The sequence below is a fragment of the Hyperolius riggenbachi genome, chromosome 9 (assembly GCF_040937935.1).
Source record: "Hyperolius riggenbachi isolate aHypRig1 chromosome 9, aHypRig1.pri, whole genome shotgun sequence".
Classification (NCBI taxonomy): domain Eukaryota; kingdom Metazoa; phylum Chordata; class Amphibia; order Anura; family Hyperoliidae; genus Hyperolius; species Hyperolius riggenbachi.
The window spans coordinates 52,748,144-52,771,339 of record NC_090654.1 but is presented as its reverse complement, the minus strand read 5'-3'; the positions used below and the strand labels follow the sequence as shown (position 1 = coordinate 52,771,339).

Genomic DNA, 23,196 nt, shown 5'->3' with positions numbered 1-23,196 from the left:
GTCTAGCAACGCTAGTGGTGGCAGTGGGAAGTGTTTGAGGGGTTCCAGCCTTGGTTGTAGCTTAAATAAGGCTATTCCCCGCTTAATCTGGTCAAACCCGCAGTCGGGAACCGTATACGCAGGCGTGCCGCGGGCCGGTTCCTGACAGGCCCTTTTAGACTTAATCCGCTGCGCTGGGCATGCGTTTGCGTTACTACGCGGTTTTTACTGAAATGTAATAGAAAACCTATTTGTCACAATCCCCACATGCGTACAGTTTTTTTTTTGTGGATGCCAGCGTGTTTTTTATTAATGAGCCACACTGTTGGCATGCATATTAAATGTGCTATTTAGATGCCCTGGGGGCTAAAAATGGTTCTTGGTTCACTTTACACACCTATTTTATGGTAATACTTTGCTTTGCAAGCATAGCTATCCTTGGAACAAACAAACAGGCAAGGAACTGGAAATACCTTTGGGAAGAAGGTGCGGGTCACAAAATGCTTGTACTCCAGGAAAGGGATTCCCTGACTGCGATTCAGCTCCTTGGTGAGATCCGTCATGTCTGTCTGAAGCTCGGCAAATCCTAAAACCGACAGGGAGATGTAAGAGGCAAAACTAATATCTTCTTGATGGCTTTGATGGACAATTTCAGAGTAAAAAAAAGATAACGGGAGGTCAGGTGAGAGCCGGATCATCCACAAGGCAAACCAGGCAGTTGTCTAGGGCCTGGTGGATGCTAGCTCCCATCAAATATCACAAGAGCCTAACTGAATCTGTTAAAAAACATATTGTGCTGGTGGAGGGTGGGGAGGGGGTGTTAGCTGTCACATACCGCTCCCTTTGTTTCCCCTTGCGTGCCGCCATTTAATCAGTTCCCACCCCGTTCTGGCTCTCGTCCACTACAACCAATATAGAAATACTGCGCCGCGCATGCTCAGTATTCCATGTCTGCCTCCCTGTGACAGCGCTCTTGTTACTTCCGCTAGATGCGCTCCTCTGCAGTTCAGAGGGCTGTTCCTATGGAGGGGGAGGAGGGACGAGGGTACGTATTCCAGCTGGAGGGGTAAGGAGGGGAACAATGCGCTCAGCTGAGATGATGCGGCACTTCTGATCCTTCAGTGACGCATTGGGTGGCTGTACACACATTAGACTCTAGGCAGCTGAAAGTGTTAACAGCAAGTTCTGTAGACAAAGCTTGTGCTTGACTCCTTTACTGGAATATCTGCAATTTTAGGGTGCATAAGCACATGCAATATTGATTGGCCAATCCCTGACCAATTTTACCACCATATGTAGTATGAGGGCCAACAGATTTTGAATACTATGAGCAGATTGTGTAGGTAAGCTCTCATACTGCATGGAGGAGGTAAAATTGGTAAGTCGTTGGCCAATCAGAATTGGATGGTTGAAGGCTTTAGGATCGCCAATGTTACCTTTCCTGATCTCCTCCCGTATCTGGGATTCCATCTCCTCCATCTGGACCAGCGTTTTCTGCCAATAGCGCTCCGCACGCCGACTCTTGGTACAAAAGACAAAGAGAGCTGGAAGAGAAAGAGGATCTGCTGAGTGTTGAGACCACAAAGCATTTAAAGCGGACCTGAACTTCTGCACAGGACACAAGGAAAACAGAGAGAAATGCACCCTGTGTGTTTTTAGAGAGAAGAGCCTGTCTAATCCCCCTCATCTGTGTCTAATCACTAGTGTAATTTGATCTCTTAGCTGTGTCAGCACAGAAATTCTTCAGCCTTTAAATTCTGCTTTTAATTGAAAGTGTTTAGCAGGCTTAAGCCTGGTGCACGCTTTCAATTCAATCACTGACCAATGTTACCGCCTCTATGTATTTGAGGGCAAACACATATTGAATACCATGCAGATTATGTAAATGCATAAGCTACATGGAGGTTGAAAAATTGGTCTGTAATTGGCCAATCACAATTGAAAGTATGTACCAGACTTTAGAAGGGAGGAATCCCATTGGTCAGTGTTCTGTCCAATAGTATAAATCCAAAAATTCTTTTGCTGGGGATCCCTGTATTGCTGTAATAGTACAGTAAAGGAAACCCAGCATTTGTGAATATGCCCCCTGGGGCCGAACACAGTGATTGAAGCGCATGGAGATTTCGGCGCAGCCAGCGCCACCATAGGCCGTAATAGGAATTACGCCTATAGCAGCGCACAGGGAGTAACTTCGGCGTCGTCAGAAGACGAAGCTGAAGTTACAATTAAAACAAAATAATCCCGCTTCCAGCAATTGCTGGAAGCCAAATTATTTCATCCCCCACTATCCATGGCGGCCTGGAGGGGGAATAGTATTTAATATGGCCGGGAACTTGTACAACAGCAGTGTCCTGCGCCCAAGTCTCCTGCGCCGTTTTCTCTCGTACCCCCCCCTGGGGCTCCCCAATGGTCCTTTCATTGACTAATAGGAATCTTCCTCAGTCAGGATTCTCACTGATCCAATCATTAGAAAACGTGCAGAATTCTAAGACAACCATTGCTATGCATCTGTGTATGAGAAAAGTCCACAGCAGTGGATCAATGACTTCCCACCCAAGGATCCATTTACCTGGGACACATTACTGGCATTCCTCCCCCACTGTCTATCACAACTCTCTATTACTTGTTGTACTGATGACGTCTCTGTGCTCAGCTGACCCAACGTTGCACAGCAGAGGTCTTGTTACTAGGCACAAGTCACATGCTGGCGATGACATCAGAGAGGACAGAAAATAGCTCTCCCTTGTTCTGCATTCTTGGCGGCATTTTTAATGAGATTAGGATTTTCGAGGTAGAACATTACACATATAAACAGTTACTTGCCTAAAAGAATATGCATAAATACGTACTTGTTACAGCATATTGCTGCTTTAAGAATCAACCCCATAGAGGGAGATCTACAAGGGTAACAGACAGTGGCGTAGCTAAGGAGTTGTGGGCCCCGATGCAAGTTTTACAATGGGGCCCCCCCCAAGCACTCTATACATAGCAATTGATACGGCGCACCAAAACCTGCTAATGGCAACTACAGTGTCAGAAGTGCAAGAAGGGGACGGGGAACAGTGTGCTAATGATTACCACCATTCAAAGTATCTATAGAAGCGATTATTATGAGGGCAGGACTAATAGAGAGCTAATACTGTGGTTGAGGGAGGGCCCTTCGGGGCCCTTCTGGCTCAAGGGCCCAGATGCGGTGGCTACCTCTGCAACCCCTATTGCTACGCCCCTGGTAACAGGTATGGCATTGGAAAGAGTGGGCCCTATGAAATTTTGGGAGAAAAAGACTTGCTGTGAGGAAGTCTATTACCTCCCTGGCATAGTACACAAGTTGCTGGACGGGAACAGGCGACAGGTGGGTGAAATCACCGCCTTCAGCTTTCCGTGGAAAAGGGACCTTAAAGGAGTCACCAGGCAAAGGAAAGCCGATTTACTTACCTGGGGCTCTGCGCAGTACGCCCCGGACAACGTGGGCTTGATTGACAGCGGCGCTTCACGCAGGCACAGTGAGGACGACCTCGAGGTCATCCTCTGCATGATGCGGGGACCCCGGGGCGGCGGCTGCAAACGGCGTAGTAGTGACTCTCCCCTCGGAAATAGCCGCTGGTGTCTCCTGCGCCTGCGCTGTAGAGCAGACCCGGCAGAGATTGACTATTTCTGAACGGAGAGCTGCAACAGCACCCCCGCTGGAGACAGAAACAATTGTCGGCTGTGCGTTCCGTGGGCTGTAGCGAGACCGCTGTGGGACACAGGAGGACGGGGGAAGACTTGATAGGATCCAGAGGCCCTACCGAGGTAAGTACCCTCCAGGGGAACTTTTTTTTAGTAACAGAGTCTCTTTAAAGCAAACCTAAAGCGGAAATAAACGTATGAGATAATGAATTGTATGTGAAGTACAGCTAATGCTAGGAATACCCGATGAGATTTTTCAGCAGATTTACTGTCCGCTCGATTTTCAGCTCGATTTTACAATTTTTTTTTTATCAATTTCCAATGACTTCTATGAGAAATTGATCAGAAAAACGATTGAAAATAAGATTGGACCTGTTGCAAATTATCTAATCGAACCATCTATCTGCCAAAAGATCTCATGGTGTATTCCCAGAATAAGAAATAGAACATTGGTAGCAAAGGAAAGAGTCTCATATTGTTTTCCTGTACAGGAAGAATTAAAAAAACTTCTGTTTTCTATGCAAAACAGCTTCTCTGAGCTCTTCGACCCAACTTGGGTTGAATACAGTCCTGTTTTCTGAAGAACTTAAACAGCCAAGAAACAGTGAGCGACCGCTTGAAATAAAGTTTTATTGCAAGAAAGTTCAAAGGGTCATTATTTTTGCTTTGTTTTATAGCTCAAAAGAAAGTGTGGTTTTAAAACTGCAAATATGACAGACTGATGCAATGTTATAAAAAAAGCTATATAGCTGAAAATAAAAATATGAGACTATTTTCTTTGCTACTAATGTTCTATGAATTATCCGTACTACATGTACAATTCATTATATCATAAGTTTTTTTTTTTGCTTCAGTTTTGCTTTAAAGAAAACCTGAACTGAAAATTAAAAGTCAAAACAACATTACACAAGTCATACTTCCCTTCCATGTAGTCTACTCGTCAGTGTCTTTCTCCTGTCTCGCATCCTGTATGTCCACTGTGATCAAGGGAATTTTCTGTCCTCCATTTTGAAAATGGCCATTACCCATAACAGCTTTCTGGTCAGGACACAGTTAAACTGTAACATCGCCCACTTGAGCCATAGGGAAACATGGACATTACCTGGTACATCAGTTTTCCTCTCAGCTATAACTGACAGCAACTGATATTTTATTGACAGCAACTGATATATTTCAGATCTGACAAAATATTGTCAGAACTGGAAGGGATTATTGTCAGAAGAAAATGGTGAGCTTCTGAGAAGAACTGATGGCAAGGTAACTATGTAATGTTCATTTTAAGTTACCTCATGTGTTTATTTTAAATATTTTTACTCAGTACAGGTTCTCTTTAAGGTAGTCCCTCAGATCCCTGGCGGATCGAAATGGCTGAGGGCACTGTTCTCTCACTCGCCCTGCGCCAAGCTGTTGGCCCTCCTCTCCCTGCATAGTAACAGAGCCAGTATGTGGGAGAGACAGGTCACCTGCCAGTATGAATTGGGAATATGCGAGGAGATCACTGTGCCCAGAGGAGATTCATGCAAACATGGTGAGAAAATACAAACTCCATGTAGCTAGTATTCAGGCCAGGAACCCAGGCTTCTAGCCCTGGAAGATGGGAATACTAGCCACTTAAACATCTCTCTGATCTCTGCCTTCAGCAGAGCCAGGACAAGGTCCTCCAGCACCCAAGGCTGAGGCACCAAAGTGCGCCCCTCCATCCCTTCCCCCAGCCATCACACACTCATTGCTATTAGAGTAAGGGCCCGTTTCCACTAGAGCGGAAACCGGGCCAAATCCCCAGAGTTTCCCCGTAGGCAAATCGCGCGAAGAAACTCTGCCATAGGGAATAATAGCACTGCCGGCTGAATCGCTTGCGCTAGTGATTCGGCCGGCATTTCCATCCGAAGTTGAGTGGGAGGCTGCGAATCCCTTAGCCGTGCATGGCACAAGTGGAAACGGGCCCTCAGAGCCACCCCAGGGCCCACAATCCTCCTAATCTCTAGTTATCTGGCTTGCAGTATCTGCCAATGCCATGTATCCCCTTTTCTTATTTCTCTCTCCTTCAAACACAATAGGGGAATGATTGCTGAGTGAGTGGTGCGCCCACTCCTACACTGCGCCCTGAGGCTGAAGCCTCTCTTGCCTCTGCCCGGCTCTGGCCTTCAGTCACCCCTATTATACTCAGGCAGATTGATGGATTTCTAATCATATATGTAAATAATGAACCAATCAGCATTTTTTAAGGGACACCTGAAGCGAGAGAGATATGGAAGCAGCCATATTTATTTACTTTGAAAACAATACCACTTGCCTGGCAGCCCTGCTGATTCTCTGCCTCTAATACTCTTAGCCGTAGACCCTGAACAGGCATGCATAATTAGCTGCATGCTTGTTTCAGGTGAGTGATTCAGACACTACTGCAGCCAGCAACTACTGCAACAGATTGGCAGTACTGCCAGGCAACTGGTATGGTTTAAAAGAAAGTAAATATGGCAGCCTCCATCAGTTCAGGCGTCCTATAATAAGGCTCACTTACCGACAACAGAGAGCAGTAACAGTATACTGCAGATGACGATGGACACAATGATGGAAGTGTCTATGCCGGCCAGGTGTACTGTGGTGACGGTCTGGTTGAACTTGCCCACTCGTACCTGCAGAGAAGCAACACAGGGTGATCAGTGGTAGCGGAACCTGACTGAGCGGCACGGTGACAAGCTGTGACCAGTGTCACTCTCCATGGGAAAACCATGGGAAATTCAGGAGTGGACAACCTGACAGCTTTATATAATCAGTGGAGGAGGGAGAAGTGCCAACTACCAAGTGCTACAATAAATCACATCCGCCCCGAGCCTTAATTCAGCTGTAAGTGAGCAACTCTGGTTTCCCATGATGCATCACTCACAAATATGCAAATCATCTCTTTATGCCCCTGAAAGCGAGCCACTCATGGATGTACGATCCATTATGCTTACTCCACCCAAAACTATATACCATATATCCTTGAATATAAGTCAACCTCGTGTATAAGTCAACTCCAATATTTGACTCTCTTAAAGGATACCACAACTGACATGTGACATGATGAGATAGACATGTGTATGTACAGTGCCAAGCACACAAATAATTATGCTGTGTTCCTTTTTTTCTTTCTCTGCCTGAAAGAGGTAAATATCAGGTATGTAAGTGGCTGACTCAGCCCTGACTCAGACAGGAAGTGACTACAGTATGACCTTCAATGATAAGAAATTCCAACTATAAAACACTTTCCTAGAAGAAAATGGCTTCTGAGAGCAAGAAAGAGATAAAAAAGGGGGAATTTCTTATCAGTGAGGGTCACACTGTAGTCACTTCCTGTCTGAGTCAGGACTGAGTCAGCCACTTACATACCTAATATTTACCTCTTTCAGGCAGAGAAAGAAAAAAAGGAACACAGCATAGTTATTTGTGTGCTAGGCACTGTACATACCCATGTCTATCTCATTATGCCACATGTCAGTTGTGGTATCCTTTAAGCTGGGATTTGTTATTGACTCAAGCATAAGTCTACCCAGCAAGTTAATGGCTGCACTTGGGGACCAGGAAGAATTAGCAGCTGCACTTGGGGACCAGGAGGGGATAATTACTGTACTGTATAAGGTACTTCAGCCATTAACCCCTCCTGGCCCATAAGTGCAGCCAATAACTCCTCCTGGCCACCAGGTGTTGTGGATAGGACTTTCACACTGTTTTCTTGGCATTTCCTTTATCATGAAAGTGACACTTGCTGCAAATGGAGAGGTCACTAATAGTACACCCATCCCTCAGTGTAGTCAGTGTTGCTCCTAACTTAAATAAAGTGAATAAATCAGCCACCATACTTTTATTTAGTGAGTCTGACCTAGATTTCTAGACTTATAGTCGAGTATATACAGTAAGAGCCCGTTTCCGATGCCTGTATGCGATCACACTGCGCCATAACTGCTTTCTTCAAGAGGAACTGTCATGAAAATCTAAAAGTACATTTCTCCCAGAGTAAAATGAGCCATAAATTACTTCTCTCCTATGTTGCTGACACTCACAGTAGGTAGTAGAAATGTGACAGAAGTGACAGGTTTTGGCTTAGTCCATCTCCATAGGGGATTCTCAGAATGGCCTTTATTCTTTATAAAGATATTCCCTGAAAAAGATTTATACAAAGATGCTGGCCAGCATCCCTGCACACTATTGGAGCAACTGCCATTCACTAAGTGCTTTTAAAAATAAAGAAAACCTTGAGAACCACCTATGAGAAGATGGGCTAGTCCAAAATCTGTCGGTAATTACAGAATTCTACTTCTTATTGTATATAAGTGACAGGAATGTGGGAGAGAAGTAATTTATGGCTCATTTTACTCTGGGAGAAATGTAGTTCTTAATTGTATGTGTTTTCAATTTTAAGATTTTCGCGACAGTTCTTCTTTCAGGAAGTCCGGATGCAGCCGCGCATTACTGCCTAGGGGCATCCGATTCTTTTCCCAGATCACATCACAATATTCGCAGGCAATGGAAACTACTCCATTGATATGCATTGGCTTCAGGTTTGATGCAATGTGAATTTGTGGCTAGTAAAAACGGGCCCTTAGTATGTGATGTGATAGGGTTGCACATTAAAAAGATCAACAATGTTAGATATAGTTATACAATAAAGAGGATCCACTAGTATCTCCAAAGAAACAACTAGAAGATAAATGATGAAACAAGCTATTAAAGCGGACCCAAACCAAACATTTTTTTAATTCAAAATATTTAGTTGCACCACTCTGACACATAAAAAGATAAACACTCCTTCAAGCCTATGAGCATTTCAGTGTATGCTTTTCACCCTCCTCTTTTCATAACTAGGGTTATACAGGTGGCAGCCATTAGCAATTCCTCCTTTGCCGGAAATCTCCTACTCCACCAGTTTGCCGAATTCTGTCTCGGCAATATGAAAGGAAGGGAGGGGTTCATCCAATAAATGTAAAATATTTTATATTTGTCATCATGCAGTTGAAAAAAGGCTGCTATTTATTATTATAATTTTAGAAAATAGATTTTATTTCTGAAATCTTGAATTTTTTTATTTGGGTCCACTTTAACTTTTTTCCCCAACAACTACACCAGACAAACTCTAATTCCCTTGACCAAGAAACAATAAACAAACTGAAAAAGCCCCTTTATGTTGCTTTCTTTAGGAAATCCCCGCTGTAATGAGATGGCAGCGAGTGCACCCAGCGCAGGGTGATTGCTGGGGGTTTCTGGGTCACAGTAAACTCATCTCATCCTTTAGTCCGCAGGAAAATTTTGTTAGTCTCAGTAAAAATGCTGCCAAGAATGGAGAACAAGTAAGAGCTATTTTCTGTCCTCTCTGATGTCACTTACCGCCAGCATGTGACTCGTGTCTATTCACAAGACGTCTGCTGGGCAGCTAACGCTCACATGAAAACAAAGACCTCGTCAGTCCAATAAGTAATAGATGTTATAGGATTGACAGCGAGGGAGAAATGCAAATGATGGATTGAATCCTGAGGTGGGGAATTAACCACAATCCAATGCTGTGGGTTCTTCTCATACACACATGCATAGTGTTGGATGTCTTGCTTAACCTCCTTGGCGGTTAAATTTTTCCGCCAAGGAGGCTGCATTGCACTTTTTTTGAAATTTTTTGTTTTTGTTTCATGTAGCTACCTGAGTGGTAGCTACATAAAACACCACTAGAGGGCGCATGTGTCCCTCTAGTCCGATCGCCGCCGGCAACAAAAGTAAACAGGAGATTGCGTATAGAACGCGATCTCCTGTTTGGCTTCTCCTGTCGCCATGGCTACGATCGGAATGACGTCATGGACGTCAGCCGATGTCCTGACGTCAGACCCATCCGATCCAGCCCTTTGCGCTGCCCGGGACTGATTGGTCCGGGCTGCGCAGGGCTCTGGCGGGGGGGGGCCTCTTCCACCACTACGTGCAGACGATTGCCGCAGAGCGGCGGCGATCGAGCTGGACGCGCAGCTAGCAAAGTGCTGGCTGAGCGTACAGCAATTTACAGCACAGAAATCGCTACACCAGGGGCTGAGATATCCTCCGCGGCGGAATACCCCGAGCTCAGCTCGGGGTTACCGCTAAGGAGGTTAAAGAAAACCTGAACTGAAAATTAAAAGTCAAAATAAACATACACATGTCATACTTGCCTCCTGTGTAGTCTACTCCTCAATCTCTTTCTCTTTTACTGTGTCCTGTTTGTCTACTGTGATCAAGGGAATTCTCCCTCCTCCATTTTGAAAATGGCCATTACCCCATAACAGCTTTCTGGTCAGCACACTGTTAAACTGTAACATCGCCCACTTGAGCCATAGGGAAACATAGACATTACCTGGAACATCAGTTGTCATCTCAGCTATAACTGACAGCAACTGATAAATAACTGACAACAACTGATATACAACTGACAAAATGCTGTCAGAACTGGAAGGGATCATTGTCAGAAGAAAATGGTGAGCTTCTGAGAGGAACTGATGGCGAGGTAACTATGTAATGTTCATTTGAAGTTACCTCATGTGTTTACTTTAAATTATTTTACACAGTACAGGTTCCCTTTAAGATTCTGGGCTGGTTCCAAAATGCAGCAGTTTACTGATGGCCAAATAGCTGCAAGCCATACGTCAGACTCTGGAATTGATTTTGGGTTCCTGGAGTCGGAGGTTTCATGAACTGGGGAGTCAGATGATTTTTGTACCAAGTCCACAGCCCTGGTAAGTATTAGACTAAGGAGTCGGAGTAGAGGAGCCAGAGCCATTTGGGGTACCTGGAGTCGGAGGTTTCATGAACTGAGGAGTTGGAATCGGATAATTTTTGCGCTGACTCCACAGCCCTGCTTAACATTCAACTAAGACATTGTACATCATCTCATTTTCCAACATGGTGTGGCCACTGGCCGGAAGCCAAATGTTGTCCCCTCTATGGAGAGAAGGTAACAGGAAATCCTTCCACACATTATGCTGGCCACCAGAAGAGGCCATTTTTCATCTATTGTCACTATTCTTCAAAATGCAAAACTTTATTAAACATTTGAGTAAATTACAAAAATTAGAATAGTTGCCTAAATGTCAAGTAAACATGCAAGTAACAATTCTGAATTCACCCTACATTCACCATGACATTGTAACATAATATTAACAGTACTGTAACACAGAGTACACTTGAGTAAAACTTGTCTCCATACTCAGGGTGTATTTTGTTTTCTTTGGTTTGTATTTTTAGAGCTGGCTTTTACATATACAAGCACTGACGGCGGAGACAATGGCTACGATTCACTTAACTTTTTATCCTACATGTTCTCCAAGGTGATATTTTCATACATTATAAAAAAAAATCTTTTAAGCCACCAACAAGCAAGAAAATGCTATAATAATTTTGATAGTATGTTTTCCACTACTTTTTGGGTGCTTTTTCAATTGCAGAACATTTAAAAAGTTAATTTAAACAGAAGGTGAAAAATTATCTCCTAGGAGAGAACTTAGGTGAAAAAGTGAACTGAATAAGGGCTTATATGGAACGTATAAAGGTGCATAGACATGGACCATTGAGATCATGACTCAACGACTTCAGGGCTGAGTGCTGTACAGACATGGTTGCTATGGAGAGGGCATATGGGATGATGGAGTGGGACAGGATGAAGTGGATTCTGGCTGACTGGATGAGGATGTGAAAAAATTCTATTTTTCTGGCATGCGTTTCTCTGTGGTTGTGCTTTATTTTCACTGGATTGCATAGGAGAAATGTTAGCAAGTTTTTAAGGGTAGATCCCAAGAAAATTGCAAACACAGCAAAACACATACAGCAGAAGACGGCACTTACTCTGTAAAACCAATTTTTCTATAAGCTGCAAATAACCAAGTAGATCCAAAAGAACTATACAATAAGTCTTGAGTCTTCAAGTACTTACCGTCACAGGTTGGTAGCGCTCCGAGGAACTTAAGGATTCGTTGATGTTACACTGGATAACTTTGTCATTGTAGATGATGAGATTACACGGAGTCTGCCCAACCTTCATGTCATACTCGTCCAACCTCAAGCCCAGATCGTCAGGTTCTTTCTGCCAGAAGAGACGCGTCTTTTAGGTACAAGTCAAATTTTACTTTGCCGTTATATCTTTGGCTTAAAAGCTGAGGCAAAATAAATTAGAAAAAAAAACCCAGATACTTATCTAAGAAGTGGAAAGGCTCTGGGTCCTCCGGACGCTTCCCACTTCCTCCTCCAGACCACCATAGCTGCCCAGAACCTCTTGCAGATCACAACCACACTCCTCTACATGTACAAGCATGGCCATGCTGAACTCGTGTGTGTATGGCCGTGCCTGCTAAGTAGTACGGAGCTGCTTGCGGACAAGTGGCTCCAGCTTTATGTATGTTCAGATGCAGTACGGCTGCACTCGTGCATGAAGTGCTGGATATAGCATAAGGCACGGTAGGCATGTGCCTGCAGGCGCCTGTCGATGTAAAAATGGCTCCCTCCCCTCCCTAAGTTCCCCCCCTCCTTCCCTCCCTCCCTCCTTGCAGAGTCCCGAGTGGAGTGTAAATGAAAGGTTACTCACCTGGGTCTCGGCATTCCACTGACGAGATCTCACTTCAGATGGGAGCTACTTAATACTGAGGGTACCTCTGGCTACCTAATACTAAATGGCACCTATGACGGGTAAGGGAAGTAAGGGAGAGGTGACAGCTGGGACAGCCAGCACACTTGTGATGCGGTTCGGAGGGGTTTTTTAGGTGCATGGAGGGTCAAGTCTAAGGTGCCAGGACATCTGTGCCTTTAGGCTTCTGTGATGTAAATTCGGGCCTGAGAGCATGGCCATGTAACATTTCCAACAAGCTCCTGTCGGACATGTTTTCCGTTGGTTCATGTGTGGCAATGATGGGGGCCAGGAGGACATGGGAAGGAATTATTGGCAGGATCCAGAGGCTTACATCTTCTTAGGTAAGCATGTTATTTTTTTGGCTTAGGGTACACTTTAAACTAGGATGTTTTCTTGTGTTCCTTACGTGTATCATCAAGGTCAGTGGATCTCCTGGGTGGTGTTTGAAGAACTTCTCTTTGTTGTTGGTGGAGAAGGTCGGGTCAGGGTGATACTCCAGGATGAACGTGGTGTCCATCAAATTCTCCTCAGTTGGGTTGTCTCCCAGCTCAGCTTGCCTGTTGGACAGGAAGACTCCGTTGATGTAGAACCCCAGGCTGATGTTTTTTTTCTCCATGGTGGTGTTGGGGGCAGTGGGGGATGGGCAGGTGATCACGGTGTTACTAATAACACTGCAGTTCTAAGAGGAAAATAGAAGAGAGATGGTGAAGATTGCACTTAATTTCCCTTAATCGCGAACATATGAACATACTTTGTGATACAGCTGGACGTACTTTCTACTGAAATTCTTCAATTCCCACTTCACCCTCCTGGATGTGTCATGGCTGATAAAGCTGAACAGGGGATGATGAAATTACTAATATAATTCCCCTTATTTAAAGTGGACCTGAACTCAGAACATCTTCTCTGCTCTAAAAGACACACAACAGCATGATAACTTTTAAACAAAAATACTTCTTTGTTACAGCTGTTACAAATCCCAAAATAAATCTGCAGTGTTTCTACTTATTGATTTATGGAAGCAGACAGATCGTTAACATCCTGTGCTTTCAAATGAGCTTACCTGCCATCTGTGCTGTGGCAGCCAAGTGACGGGGAGAGATCAGATTACAACTTGTGATTAGACACAAATAAGGGGAAATTAAACAGGCTAAACTCTCTAAATACATACAGGGTATGTCCTGTGCAAGAGTTCAGGTCCACTTTAATGCAACTGTTCCTAAAAGGAATTGCCGTTGGAAGAGTCAGTCATGTGATGCAGAGAATACACAGCAGAGTGGGTGATTCCCAGCTAGAAAACGGTTCTCCCCCTCCAGCCACTGCCTGTGCTGTTTGCTGACAGATTAACCCTTTGAAGCCAGCACTGCAGCTCAACAAACTGATATCATTATGAAACTACTGGCCACAAACAGGGATGGTCGGAAATGCTGATTTCTGATTCCGCGGAAAATCCTTTTTCCACAAATGCTGATTTCTGCTACCGTGGTATACCAACGGTAATGTGATTTCCAATTTCTGATAAACTGGGTTCTTACGGAATTTGTAATATTTTGCCAATGTCCGTAACAATTACGGACACCTGCAAAGATTTTACAAATTCCGTTAGAAACCAATACTTGTAAACAGTTAACTGGCTAAATACTTCGGTACTTGGAGGCGTTCAACCAATTAGAGAACGCAGAATTTTTAAAACGGGAAGCAGATTGCCATGGAAACTATAAGCCAATCAAAAGGCTCGGATACTACTAAGTATTTTCGGGTCTTTCTGATTTTCACAGTAAATCACCTCATTCTCTGATTGGTCCAATATTACCCAGTATTTTTTATTTTCCGCGGTAAATCGGTATCCTTAGCCATAGACAACTATGCCTAAGGCCCGGTTCACACTTGCGGTGGCCCTCCGGAATCGCCGTGCCGGAGCCGCACCGCTTGCAGAACGGACGGAACGGACGCACGGCATAGCAATGAAAGCCTATGCGTCCGTTCACATGCGTCCGTTCTGCCGAACCGGAGCCGGACCGGATCCGGGCCGGATCCGGACTCCGGCCTCCGTTCCAACATGCGCTATTTTTTCATCCGGCTCCTCCGGCAGCCGTATCCGGGGCAGAGCCGGACTGCACCATCCGGCCAATACAAACCAATGGGAACCGGAGAGCGCACAACACACTGGCTGAGAAATCCGGATGTTCTACCCCACTTCCTATGGGGATTGTTGCGGTATTGGATGGGGACACATGGGCAAGCATTTTGGAGTGGAGCAGCACAGCTGGATCCGGATCCGGAGATGTTGGCAGCATGTCGGAGGTGGAGGTGAGTGCTAAACAGCAGAGGGCCTGATTCCACAGGTCCCCCTTCTGCTGACCTCCCAGACCCCAACATTTTTTTTGTTTTTAACGTTATTTTGCCAAACGGATCCGGATCGCATCCTGATGGACACCTGATGCAACCTGACCGGATCCGGATCGGATCCGGATCAGAACCGTACGGTTCCGATCCGGATCCGGTCAGGTCATCCGGTCCGTTTGGCAAACAACCGCTAATGTGAACCGGGCCTAAAAGGGTCAGATACCCTTAAAATATTTCTTCATCTAATCTACTGACTTTTTTTAGTACCATTTTTCATGATCTATAGCTCTATTACTATATTAAACAAAACCAGTGCAAGGAAAACTGGAGCAGAACTGGTGCAGATGTCCAGATCAAGGCTTCTGATTGGTTGCTTTCAGCGCCTGGGAAATAAAAGCCCAATCAACACAGCAGAATGCAGCCTATGGGAGATGCATAAAGGCTGTGTGTACGAAGCTGCAAATATCTTGTGATTTGTGCCGGAAAATATTGCTATATTTGAGTTTGTTTGGTCTAAGCATTATGGCCCATACTCACGAGGGACTTTTGTCGCCTCAACACGCGGCGCGCGCGTGTTGCGGCGACAGGTCGCCCGTGAGTATGGGCCGTTGCACGCGCGCGCACCCCGAACTGTCGCAACTGTCGCTAGTCCGCGTGAGTGCGCGGACTAGCGACAGCAACCTCCATAGAGGTAAATGGAGCTTCCGGCGGGGGGAGGAGGAACGTCGGCGACAGCTTCCGTCTCGCCGCTGGTCCCTCTTCCGCGTGTGTACGCGGAGGGACCTGGAGAGAAGCTGTCGCCGGCCTGTCGCTAGCACGCTCACGTGTGCTGGCGACAGGCCACTTCTGCAGCCCGTGAGTACGGGCCATAAGGCTTGCCTTGTGCAGAGAGGATTTCTCAGTGTTTGTGTTTAGTTAGTAGCCCACCCAGTGGCAAGAATTAGGATTACCTGTATATGTTGTAAATAGTTTTTGCAGTACAAATAGTTTTTGTTAGTGAACCACAAGAATGGTTTCTCCAGACTTGCTTCCATCTTTGGCTGTCCCAGCAGGCAAAAGCCCCCGTGACCTACACCCCCCCCCCCCCTCCTCCCGTTACAATATTTATAGGCAGCCAATCAGCATTCTCTATGACCTATCAGAGTGTATGCAGTTTATCTTTACAGCTGAGCTACTGTCTCCTATAATGTATGTAATATGTTCTGTATTGTTAACAGTATACCCCGAAATCCACAAGTAGGAATCTACATGTAAAACCTTCCATGGTATAACAAACATAACATCATTACCATTTGTCCTCCATTGTAGTTTTTAATCTTTATCTTCACATCTTGAGCCAAGTCGAACCGTTCTCCGGTCAGAGTGATGATTCGGCCGCCACTGAAGGAACACACAATATTCAGCTCTCAGGAACTTTGGAAGAAACTTACGCTAAGCATCATGTGACATGTCGTCTATAACTTTATTGATACTACTGTGGAATACAAGTGTTAAAGAAACCACAGGGGCCAGCCAGGGGCGTAACTAGGCTGCATGTGCTCCCCCCCCCGCAAAAACTTTGTGAGATCCCATGCTACAAAAAATCCCTGCCTGCAAACCCCCCCTTCCATTGTGGCCTGCCAGAGGGGCCCCTCAATGAGTGCAGCAACGCAGCATGCACATACTTACATCATCATGGCTCCTCCCTCTCCACTTCACTCTGCAGTGTGGTCCAGCGTTCCTTCATGTAACATACATCGGGGCCTTACAGAGGAACGCTGGTGCACGCTGCCACAATGCAGAGTGAAGAGGAACAACATAAGTATGTGCTGCTACTCTGCATAAAGAGGGGAGGGTCTCCGAGTGTTGGGCACTCTTAGCCTCAGGCCCCCCCCCCCCCCCCGCCCTGCAGTGGCGGGGCGTATAGTTATGACAGGGGCCTATTTATAAAAAGTGGTGGTTTGCTAACTCTACACATCTTTGTACATCTATCTGAAAAATTCAGATTTGTCCAACCACCCCTCCCCCCCCCCCCTCCACCCCCCAAAAAAGAAGCTTTTTATCCACTGAACATTTCATAAAACAGAAAATAAATATGCAGAAACAATTATACTGCCAAATTTAAGGAAAAGGGCAGTGCAAATATCCATATACTAATTGATATACAGTCCGATATAATAGTAAGTGTAATTGTAAACAGACAAGCAAAGCACATCATCAGCACTCATAGGAGGAGATAAAATACCCATTCCATAGAGAAAGAAAAAGACCTCCAGTACACCAACATGAGGGATCAGCCATAACCACCGATGGTGTGCAAAAATTGGGCAATTACTAATTTTGATAGTACAGGTAGTCCCCGACTTACGAATGCCTGACTTACGAACAACCCGCCGATACGAATGGCACGGATTCTGTGTTTCCATGGGAACAAGTAAAAAAAAAAGTTTCAAATTGGACTTGTAGTTTTTGAGAAAATCGATTTTAAAAATGTCAAAGAAAAAATGGCTTTTAAACTTGTATAAGCAGGTACAGCGGGCAAAGGTGACACAGAGGGGGACACTGGAGGCACAGAGGAGGTACAGGGGACAGAGATGGCACAATGTTCCGACTTAAGAACAGATTCAGGTTAAGAACGAACCTACAGTCACAATCTCGTACGTTAACCAGGGACTACTGGTACTTTTTTTTTGGGGGGGGGGGGGGGGGGGGGGGACAAATTTAAGGTACTTTTTCAATTGTAAAATGCTTAAAAGTAATTTTAAAGAGAGAATATGAAAATGATCTCCTAGGAGAAAACTCAGGAAAAAAAGTTTGCATATGGGCCCTGATCTAAAGGATGGACCCCTTTATCAGAGGGAGTGAAGTCGTAGTTTAGGTCCCCTTTTAGCTCTGGAACTGCTCCCCAGTAGTTACGCCCTTGATTTCGTGCTGCCTAACGGCAGGTGGACCTCTCGATAGTGAACGTAGGAAGAGAAGGAACATTAACGAAAGAAAGGAAGGAGAAAAAAAAGAGAAGGAAAGAACAGCATTTGGTTCAGATACTTTATCCAGCTAGGAGGAGATTTTGATAGGCTGCTACCCAGTAGGCCCATGTGAAAACTTAGGCCTGGTGCACACCGAGCGGTTTTTGAAGCGATCTGCAAACCGCTTCCGCCTGTGAAAACGCTTGGCTAATGTATCTCAATGGGCTGGTGCACAACGGCGGTTTGAGGTTTTTAGCAAACCGCAAACGTGGGTCCTGCAGCAGTTTTGCAGTTTGCAGAAGCATTTCTGCCTCAATGTAAAGAATAGGAAAAGCTCAAACCGCTCTGAAAAACGCTAGATCAGAGCGGTTTTCCAGGCGGTTTTGTTACATTAGCTGTTCAGTAACAGCTTTACTGTAACAATATTTGTAATCTGCTACACAAAAACGCACCAGAAAACGCTAGGCATGTTTAGAAAGCGTCTCTAAACATGCCTAGAACCTCTCTGAAATCTGCTCCAAAAACCTCTAGCGTTTTGCAGATCTGCCAGCGGTTTTGGTGTGCACTGGGCCACACTTATGGATTTTAAAAATGTTGTATTCTTAATTCCTACCTCATGTGGCTGCTCCGAGGGTCCATGCTTGTGACCACTGGGTCCTCTTTGTACTCAAACATTAGGCTGCCGTTTAGACAAGCTCCTCGGTCGACCTGGATGCAGACCTTCATGGTGGAGGGGGTGGCTACTGCCGGTGCCGTGCAGCGGATACTGCTCTCTGTGCGTCTAGAAGCATATACAAGTTAACATTTATTGGAGAAAGAATAGAGTCCTAAAATAATGAAAAGAATTACTGTGATGAGGCAAGACACAAGGAGACAACAGAGGGATGAGGGAAATATGGACTTTCTGACCAGGCAGGACAATGATAACAAAGATCAGAAAAAGCTATTGGACTGATACTGATGCTCACATGAGGTCTCTACATTCCAGGGTTTCATTAAACAGGACACGGATGCCACCACCGATATCCAGAGCCTTTCCTGAGATGGTGATCTTGGTTCCTCCAGCTCTCGGGCCCAGGGTCGGAGAGATGGAATACACTTTGGGGATCTGTATGAAATCAGAAAATACTATGTGAACAAAAACTACAGGAGATTCATTGCTCATCAGGTTACTAGGACTGGCCTTAAAGGCAAACATTTTAAAACGCTGCGCGCTAATTTGGACGCCGGCGTAATAGAGAAATAAAAAATGAATTTTAAAGTAGTATTAGATTATCAGTAAATTTACCAATATTCTACAACCTAATTGATATAGTGAAATACAGGCAATATTTGCCGATATGCCACTATGACCTAACCTCTCCCTACTCTCACACAGAACCCTCCCCTCAAGCAACTAATACCCCCCACTCCCGCAACTAATAACCCCCTGGGCAACTAATACCCCATAACCCCGCCGAGCAAATAATAACCCTCCCCAGGCAACTAATAACCCTCTCAGGCAACTAATAACCCCCATAACCCCCTTGAGCAACTAATAACCCTCCCTAGGCAACTAATAACCCCCCATAACCCCCAGAGCAACTACCGTAATAACCCTAACCAGGCAATAACTCCCCATAACCCCCCCCAAGCAACTAATAAGCCTCCTTGGGGAACTAACAACCCTACCTGACAAGCAACTAATAACCCGCCCATGGGCCAACTAATAACCCGCCCTCGGGGCAACTAATAATCCTCCCCCTGGGGCAACTAATAACCCCCCACAACCCCCCGAGCAACTAAAAACCCTACCCAGGCAACTAATAACTCCCCATAACCCCCCTCCCCAAGCAACGAATAACTCTCCTCGGGCAACTAATAACCCTACCTGACAAGCAACTAATAACCCACCCGTGGCAACTAATAACCCTCTCCCTGGGCAACTAATAATTCACCCGCAGAGCAATTAATAACCCTCCCCCAGGCAGCTAATAATCCCCCCCCCCTCCCACCGGTAACTAATAACTTCTCCCTAACCTTAACCCCCCCATGACAAAAAATTATCTATTGGTAGCCGCAGTTCCCATAGCGGGCAGCACCTGTGTCTGATCTGTACACACGGGTGTCATCAAATGATTTCATCCATCATGACGGTCTTTTAAAGGACAATTGAAGTGAGAAGAATATGGAGGCTGCCATATTTATTTCCATTTAAGCAATACCAGTTGACTAGCAACCCTTCTGATCTATTTGGCTGCAGCAGTGTCCGAATCACAACAGAAACAAGCATGCAGCTAATCTTGTCAGATCTGACAATAATGTCAGAAACACCTGATCTGCTGCATGCTTGTTCGGGGTCTATGGCTAAAAGGATTAGAGGCAGAGGAGCAGCAGGACAGCCAGGCAACTGGTATTGCTTAAAAGGAAATACATATAGCAGCCTCCATATTCCTCTTGCTAGTAGGGTAAACTGCATTGAGCATTGTGTATCATGTTGGCGTTCTGTTAATCTAAAATAACCTTACCATGAAGGAATATTTTTCCTTAGAACGGCCCCCTCCGTTGACATCCAGGGTCACCCAATCACTGAGCTCCACAGCAGCCTCACTGGTCTCACATACTATCCTGGAAAAGAAAACAATAAAGTGGCCAAAATGTAAATGTATCCAGCTGATAAATGTACCTCCTAACCCAAATTGCTAATCGTTCTGACATGAAGCTTTCACTGAGGGTTATGCTTGATTATGTTTATCATATGGGCAGTTGCTATTAGTCAGGCTTTTGGAGCAGTTTTGATTTCACAAGAGTATTATATGATAGTGTAAACCCCCTAGGTTCTCAATGTGTGGTACGCGTACCCCGGGGGGTACTTTTGGTGGTTCCAAGGGGTACTCGGGCTTGATATACTTAACCAAGAATAACAAATTTAGAGTTTTAGAAAATTATACATCTTAGTTAAACAATACCAAATTAGTATTTTAGCTAAAGCTAGTAATAGTAAATGCTTGGAAATGGTTTAGAACCAATTATGTTGTACTACGATTAAAATTGGTTCTAAACCATTTCCAAGCATTTAATATTGTTTTTAATTAGCTAAAACACAATTTGGTATTGTTTAAAGATTTATCATTTTACAAAACTCTAAATTTGTTATTCTTGGTTGGGTATATCAAGCCCGAGTACCCCCTGGAAACATCAGAAGTACCCCCTGGGGTACGCGTACCACACGTTGAGAACCTAGACTGTAGACAATGGTACGGCTGGGAAATACGGTACCGTATAACACCCAATATGTGGAAAGGAGGAAACTGATTGAGTGCAGGTAAGACTCACACTTGTGACACCAGGTATCTGTCCCGAATGGGCACACAGGGGACATCACCGATCTTCACCTTGTCCTCAATGTCACTAAAGCGGCTCCCAAGGTTACGCCCAACTATTGTGAGTAATGTTCCTCCAAGCAACGGCCCGCTCAGTGGCTCTATCTGCACAGAAACAACAAACAGACATATTAATCAACCTGTGCCTCTTACCTCAGTGTACCATATTCCTCATACCTTATTATACCTCAGTCCTCTCTACACCTTAATATATACAGAAGGGCTCTCTGTACCTCATTATACCTCACAGCTTGCTGTACCTCATGCCTTATTATACCTCAGTAATATATGCACCTCAATATATACAGAAGGGATCTCTGTACCTCCTTATTATACCTCAGAGCTTGCTGTACCTCATGCCTTATTATACCTCAGTCCTCTCTGTACCTCAGTATATACATATGGGCTCTCTGTACCTCAGTATACCTCACAGCTTACTGTACCTCCTGCCTTATTATACCTCAGTCCTCAACATATACATATGGGCTCTCTGTACCTCATTATACCTCACAGCTTTCTGTACCTCCTGCCTCATTATACCTCAGTCCTCAATGTATACATATGGGCTGTCTGTACCTCATTATACCTCCACAGATTTCTGTACCTCCTGCCTCATTATACCTCAGTCCTCAATATATACATATGGGTTCTCTGTACCCATATTATACCTTACAGCTTGCTGTATCTCATGCCTTATTATACCTCAGTCCTCAATATATACATATGGGTTCTCTGTACCTCATTATACCTCACAGCTTGCTGTACCTCATGCCTCATTATACCTCAGTCCTCAATGTATACAGAAGGGGTCTCTGTACCTCATTACACCTCACAGCTTGCTGCGCCTCATGCCTCATTATACCTCCACTCTGCACCCCAATATATACAGAAGGGTTATCTGTACCTCATACCTCAGAGCTTGCTGTACCTCATGCCTCATTGTACCTCAGTCCTCTCCACACCTCAGTATATACATATGGGTTCTCTGTACCTCATTATACCATAGAGCTTGCTGTAACTCATGCCCCATTATACCTTAGTCCTCTCTGTACCTCATTATACCACAGAGCTTGCTGTACCTCGTGCCTCATTATACTTCAGTCCTCTCCACACCTCAATATATACATATAGCTTCTCTGTGCCTCATATCTCAGTCCTCTCTATGCCTCACCACCCCCTTACATGTCAGCACCTCATGCCCAAGTATATCTCAGACCTCATTACAATCAGTGTCTCATTACATCTTAGTTCACCCTACATTTCATGCCTGCTCATACATCTCTTTATACCTCAGCCCTTTATGCACCTTATATCCAGGCCATTCTATACCTCCCATTTCACCATATCTCAGGACTCTCTATACGTCATGCCTCATTATATACCACAGCCCCCTCTGTACTGTATGCTTTACCCTACCACATCTTCTCTATGCCACGTACCTCATTATACGTCTGTCTTATCAGCACTTCACTCCCTTCTCACTTTCTCCCCCCAACCCAAAAGACACAACCTGAAAACCAGAATATTTGTGGTAATGCTCAGCAGTTGGCGCTAGTTTAGTAGCATGAAAACATAATAAAAACATAGCTATGTCTTTTCTGGAAGCCACGATGTACAAAGCCAACCATTTATCCATTCCAAGGAGCTTTTATTTACACTGTTCTCATTATTGGTATTTCTGCTATCACTTACAGTCATCTGGTGTCTGTAAATTATAACAAAACAGCAAAAGCCACAGTACACAGCATAAAATAGAGAGCAAAAGAAAGTCATAAATCTATGGAAGGATAAATAGAGATAAAATAAGACTAAAACATAAATATGCTCATATGAGATAGATAGATAGTGATATGAGGTAAAGGTAGATAAATACATAGACAGACAGATAAGAGACATAGATAGTATGAGATAAAACACTTATGGAGAAACATGCTGGGTACACACAATGCAATTTCCTGCCCGATTGACGGGTTGATCGACTATTTCTGACTTGTACGATCGGCTCCCGAGCGATAAAGCCAACGATTTTTTCTAATGCTAAGTGTGCAAAATCGATTACTTTATCGACCGGGTGCCGATTGGACATGTCGGAAATAATCGATCGACCCTTCGATCGCACGGGAAATTGCATTGTGTGTACCCAGCATTAGTTTTAGTGAGATAAGAGACACCGATACATAGATAGGCTGATATGAGATTGCAGATAGATACACAATAAGACAGAAATATAAATATAATAGGCTAATATGAGGTAGAAGGATATTTAGACAGATATACAGATAGGCTG

At 44.6% G+C, this 23,196-nt stretch overlaps 1 protein-coding gene across 2 annotated transcripts in view; it reads right to left on the bottom strand.

Annotated features, from left to right (window-relative positions):
- The window catches only part of PLXND1 (plexin D1), a 211,101-nt gene that overhangs the window by 68,064 nt on the left and 119,841 nt on the right, over positions 1-23,196 (bottom strand). For both annotated transcript variants that reach the window (XM_068252759.1, XM_068252760.1), the window contains exons 13-22: positions 20,863-21,014; positions 20,055-20,154; positions 18,516-18,655; positions 18,161-18,328; positions 15,892-15,982; positions 12,663-12,935; positions 11,567-11,716; positions 6,167-6,281; positions 1,416-1,523; positions 453-565 (exon numbers count right to left, since the gene is read on the bottom strand). In XM_068252759.1, the coding sequence (XP_068108860.1) occupies positions 453-565; positions 1,416-1,523; positions 6,167-6,281; positions 11,567-11,716; positions 12,663-12,935; positions 15,892-15,982; positions 18,161-18,328; positions 18,516-18,655; positions 20,055-20,154; positions 20,863-21,014 (1,410 nt within the window). The remainder of the gene's footprint in view (positions 1-452; positions 566-1,415; positions 1,524-6,166; positions 6,282-11,566; positions 11,717-12,662; positions 12,936-15,891; positions 15,983-18,160; positions 18,329-18,515; positions 18,656-20,054; positions 20,155-20,862; positions 21,015-23,196) is intronic.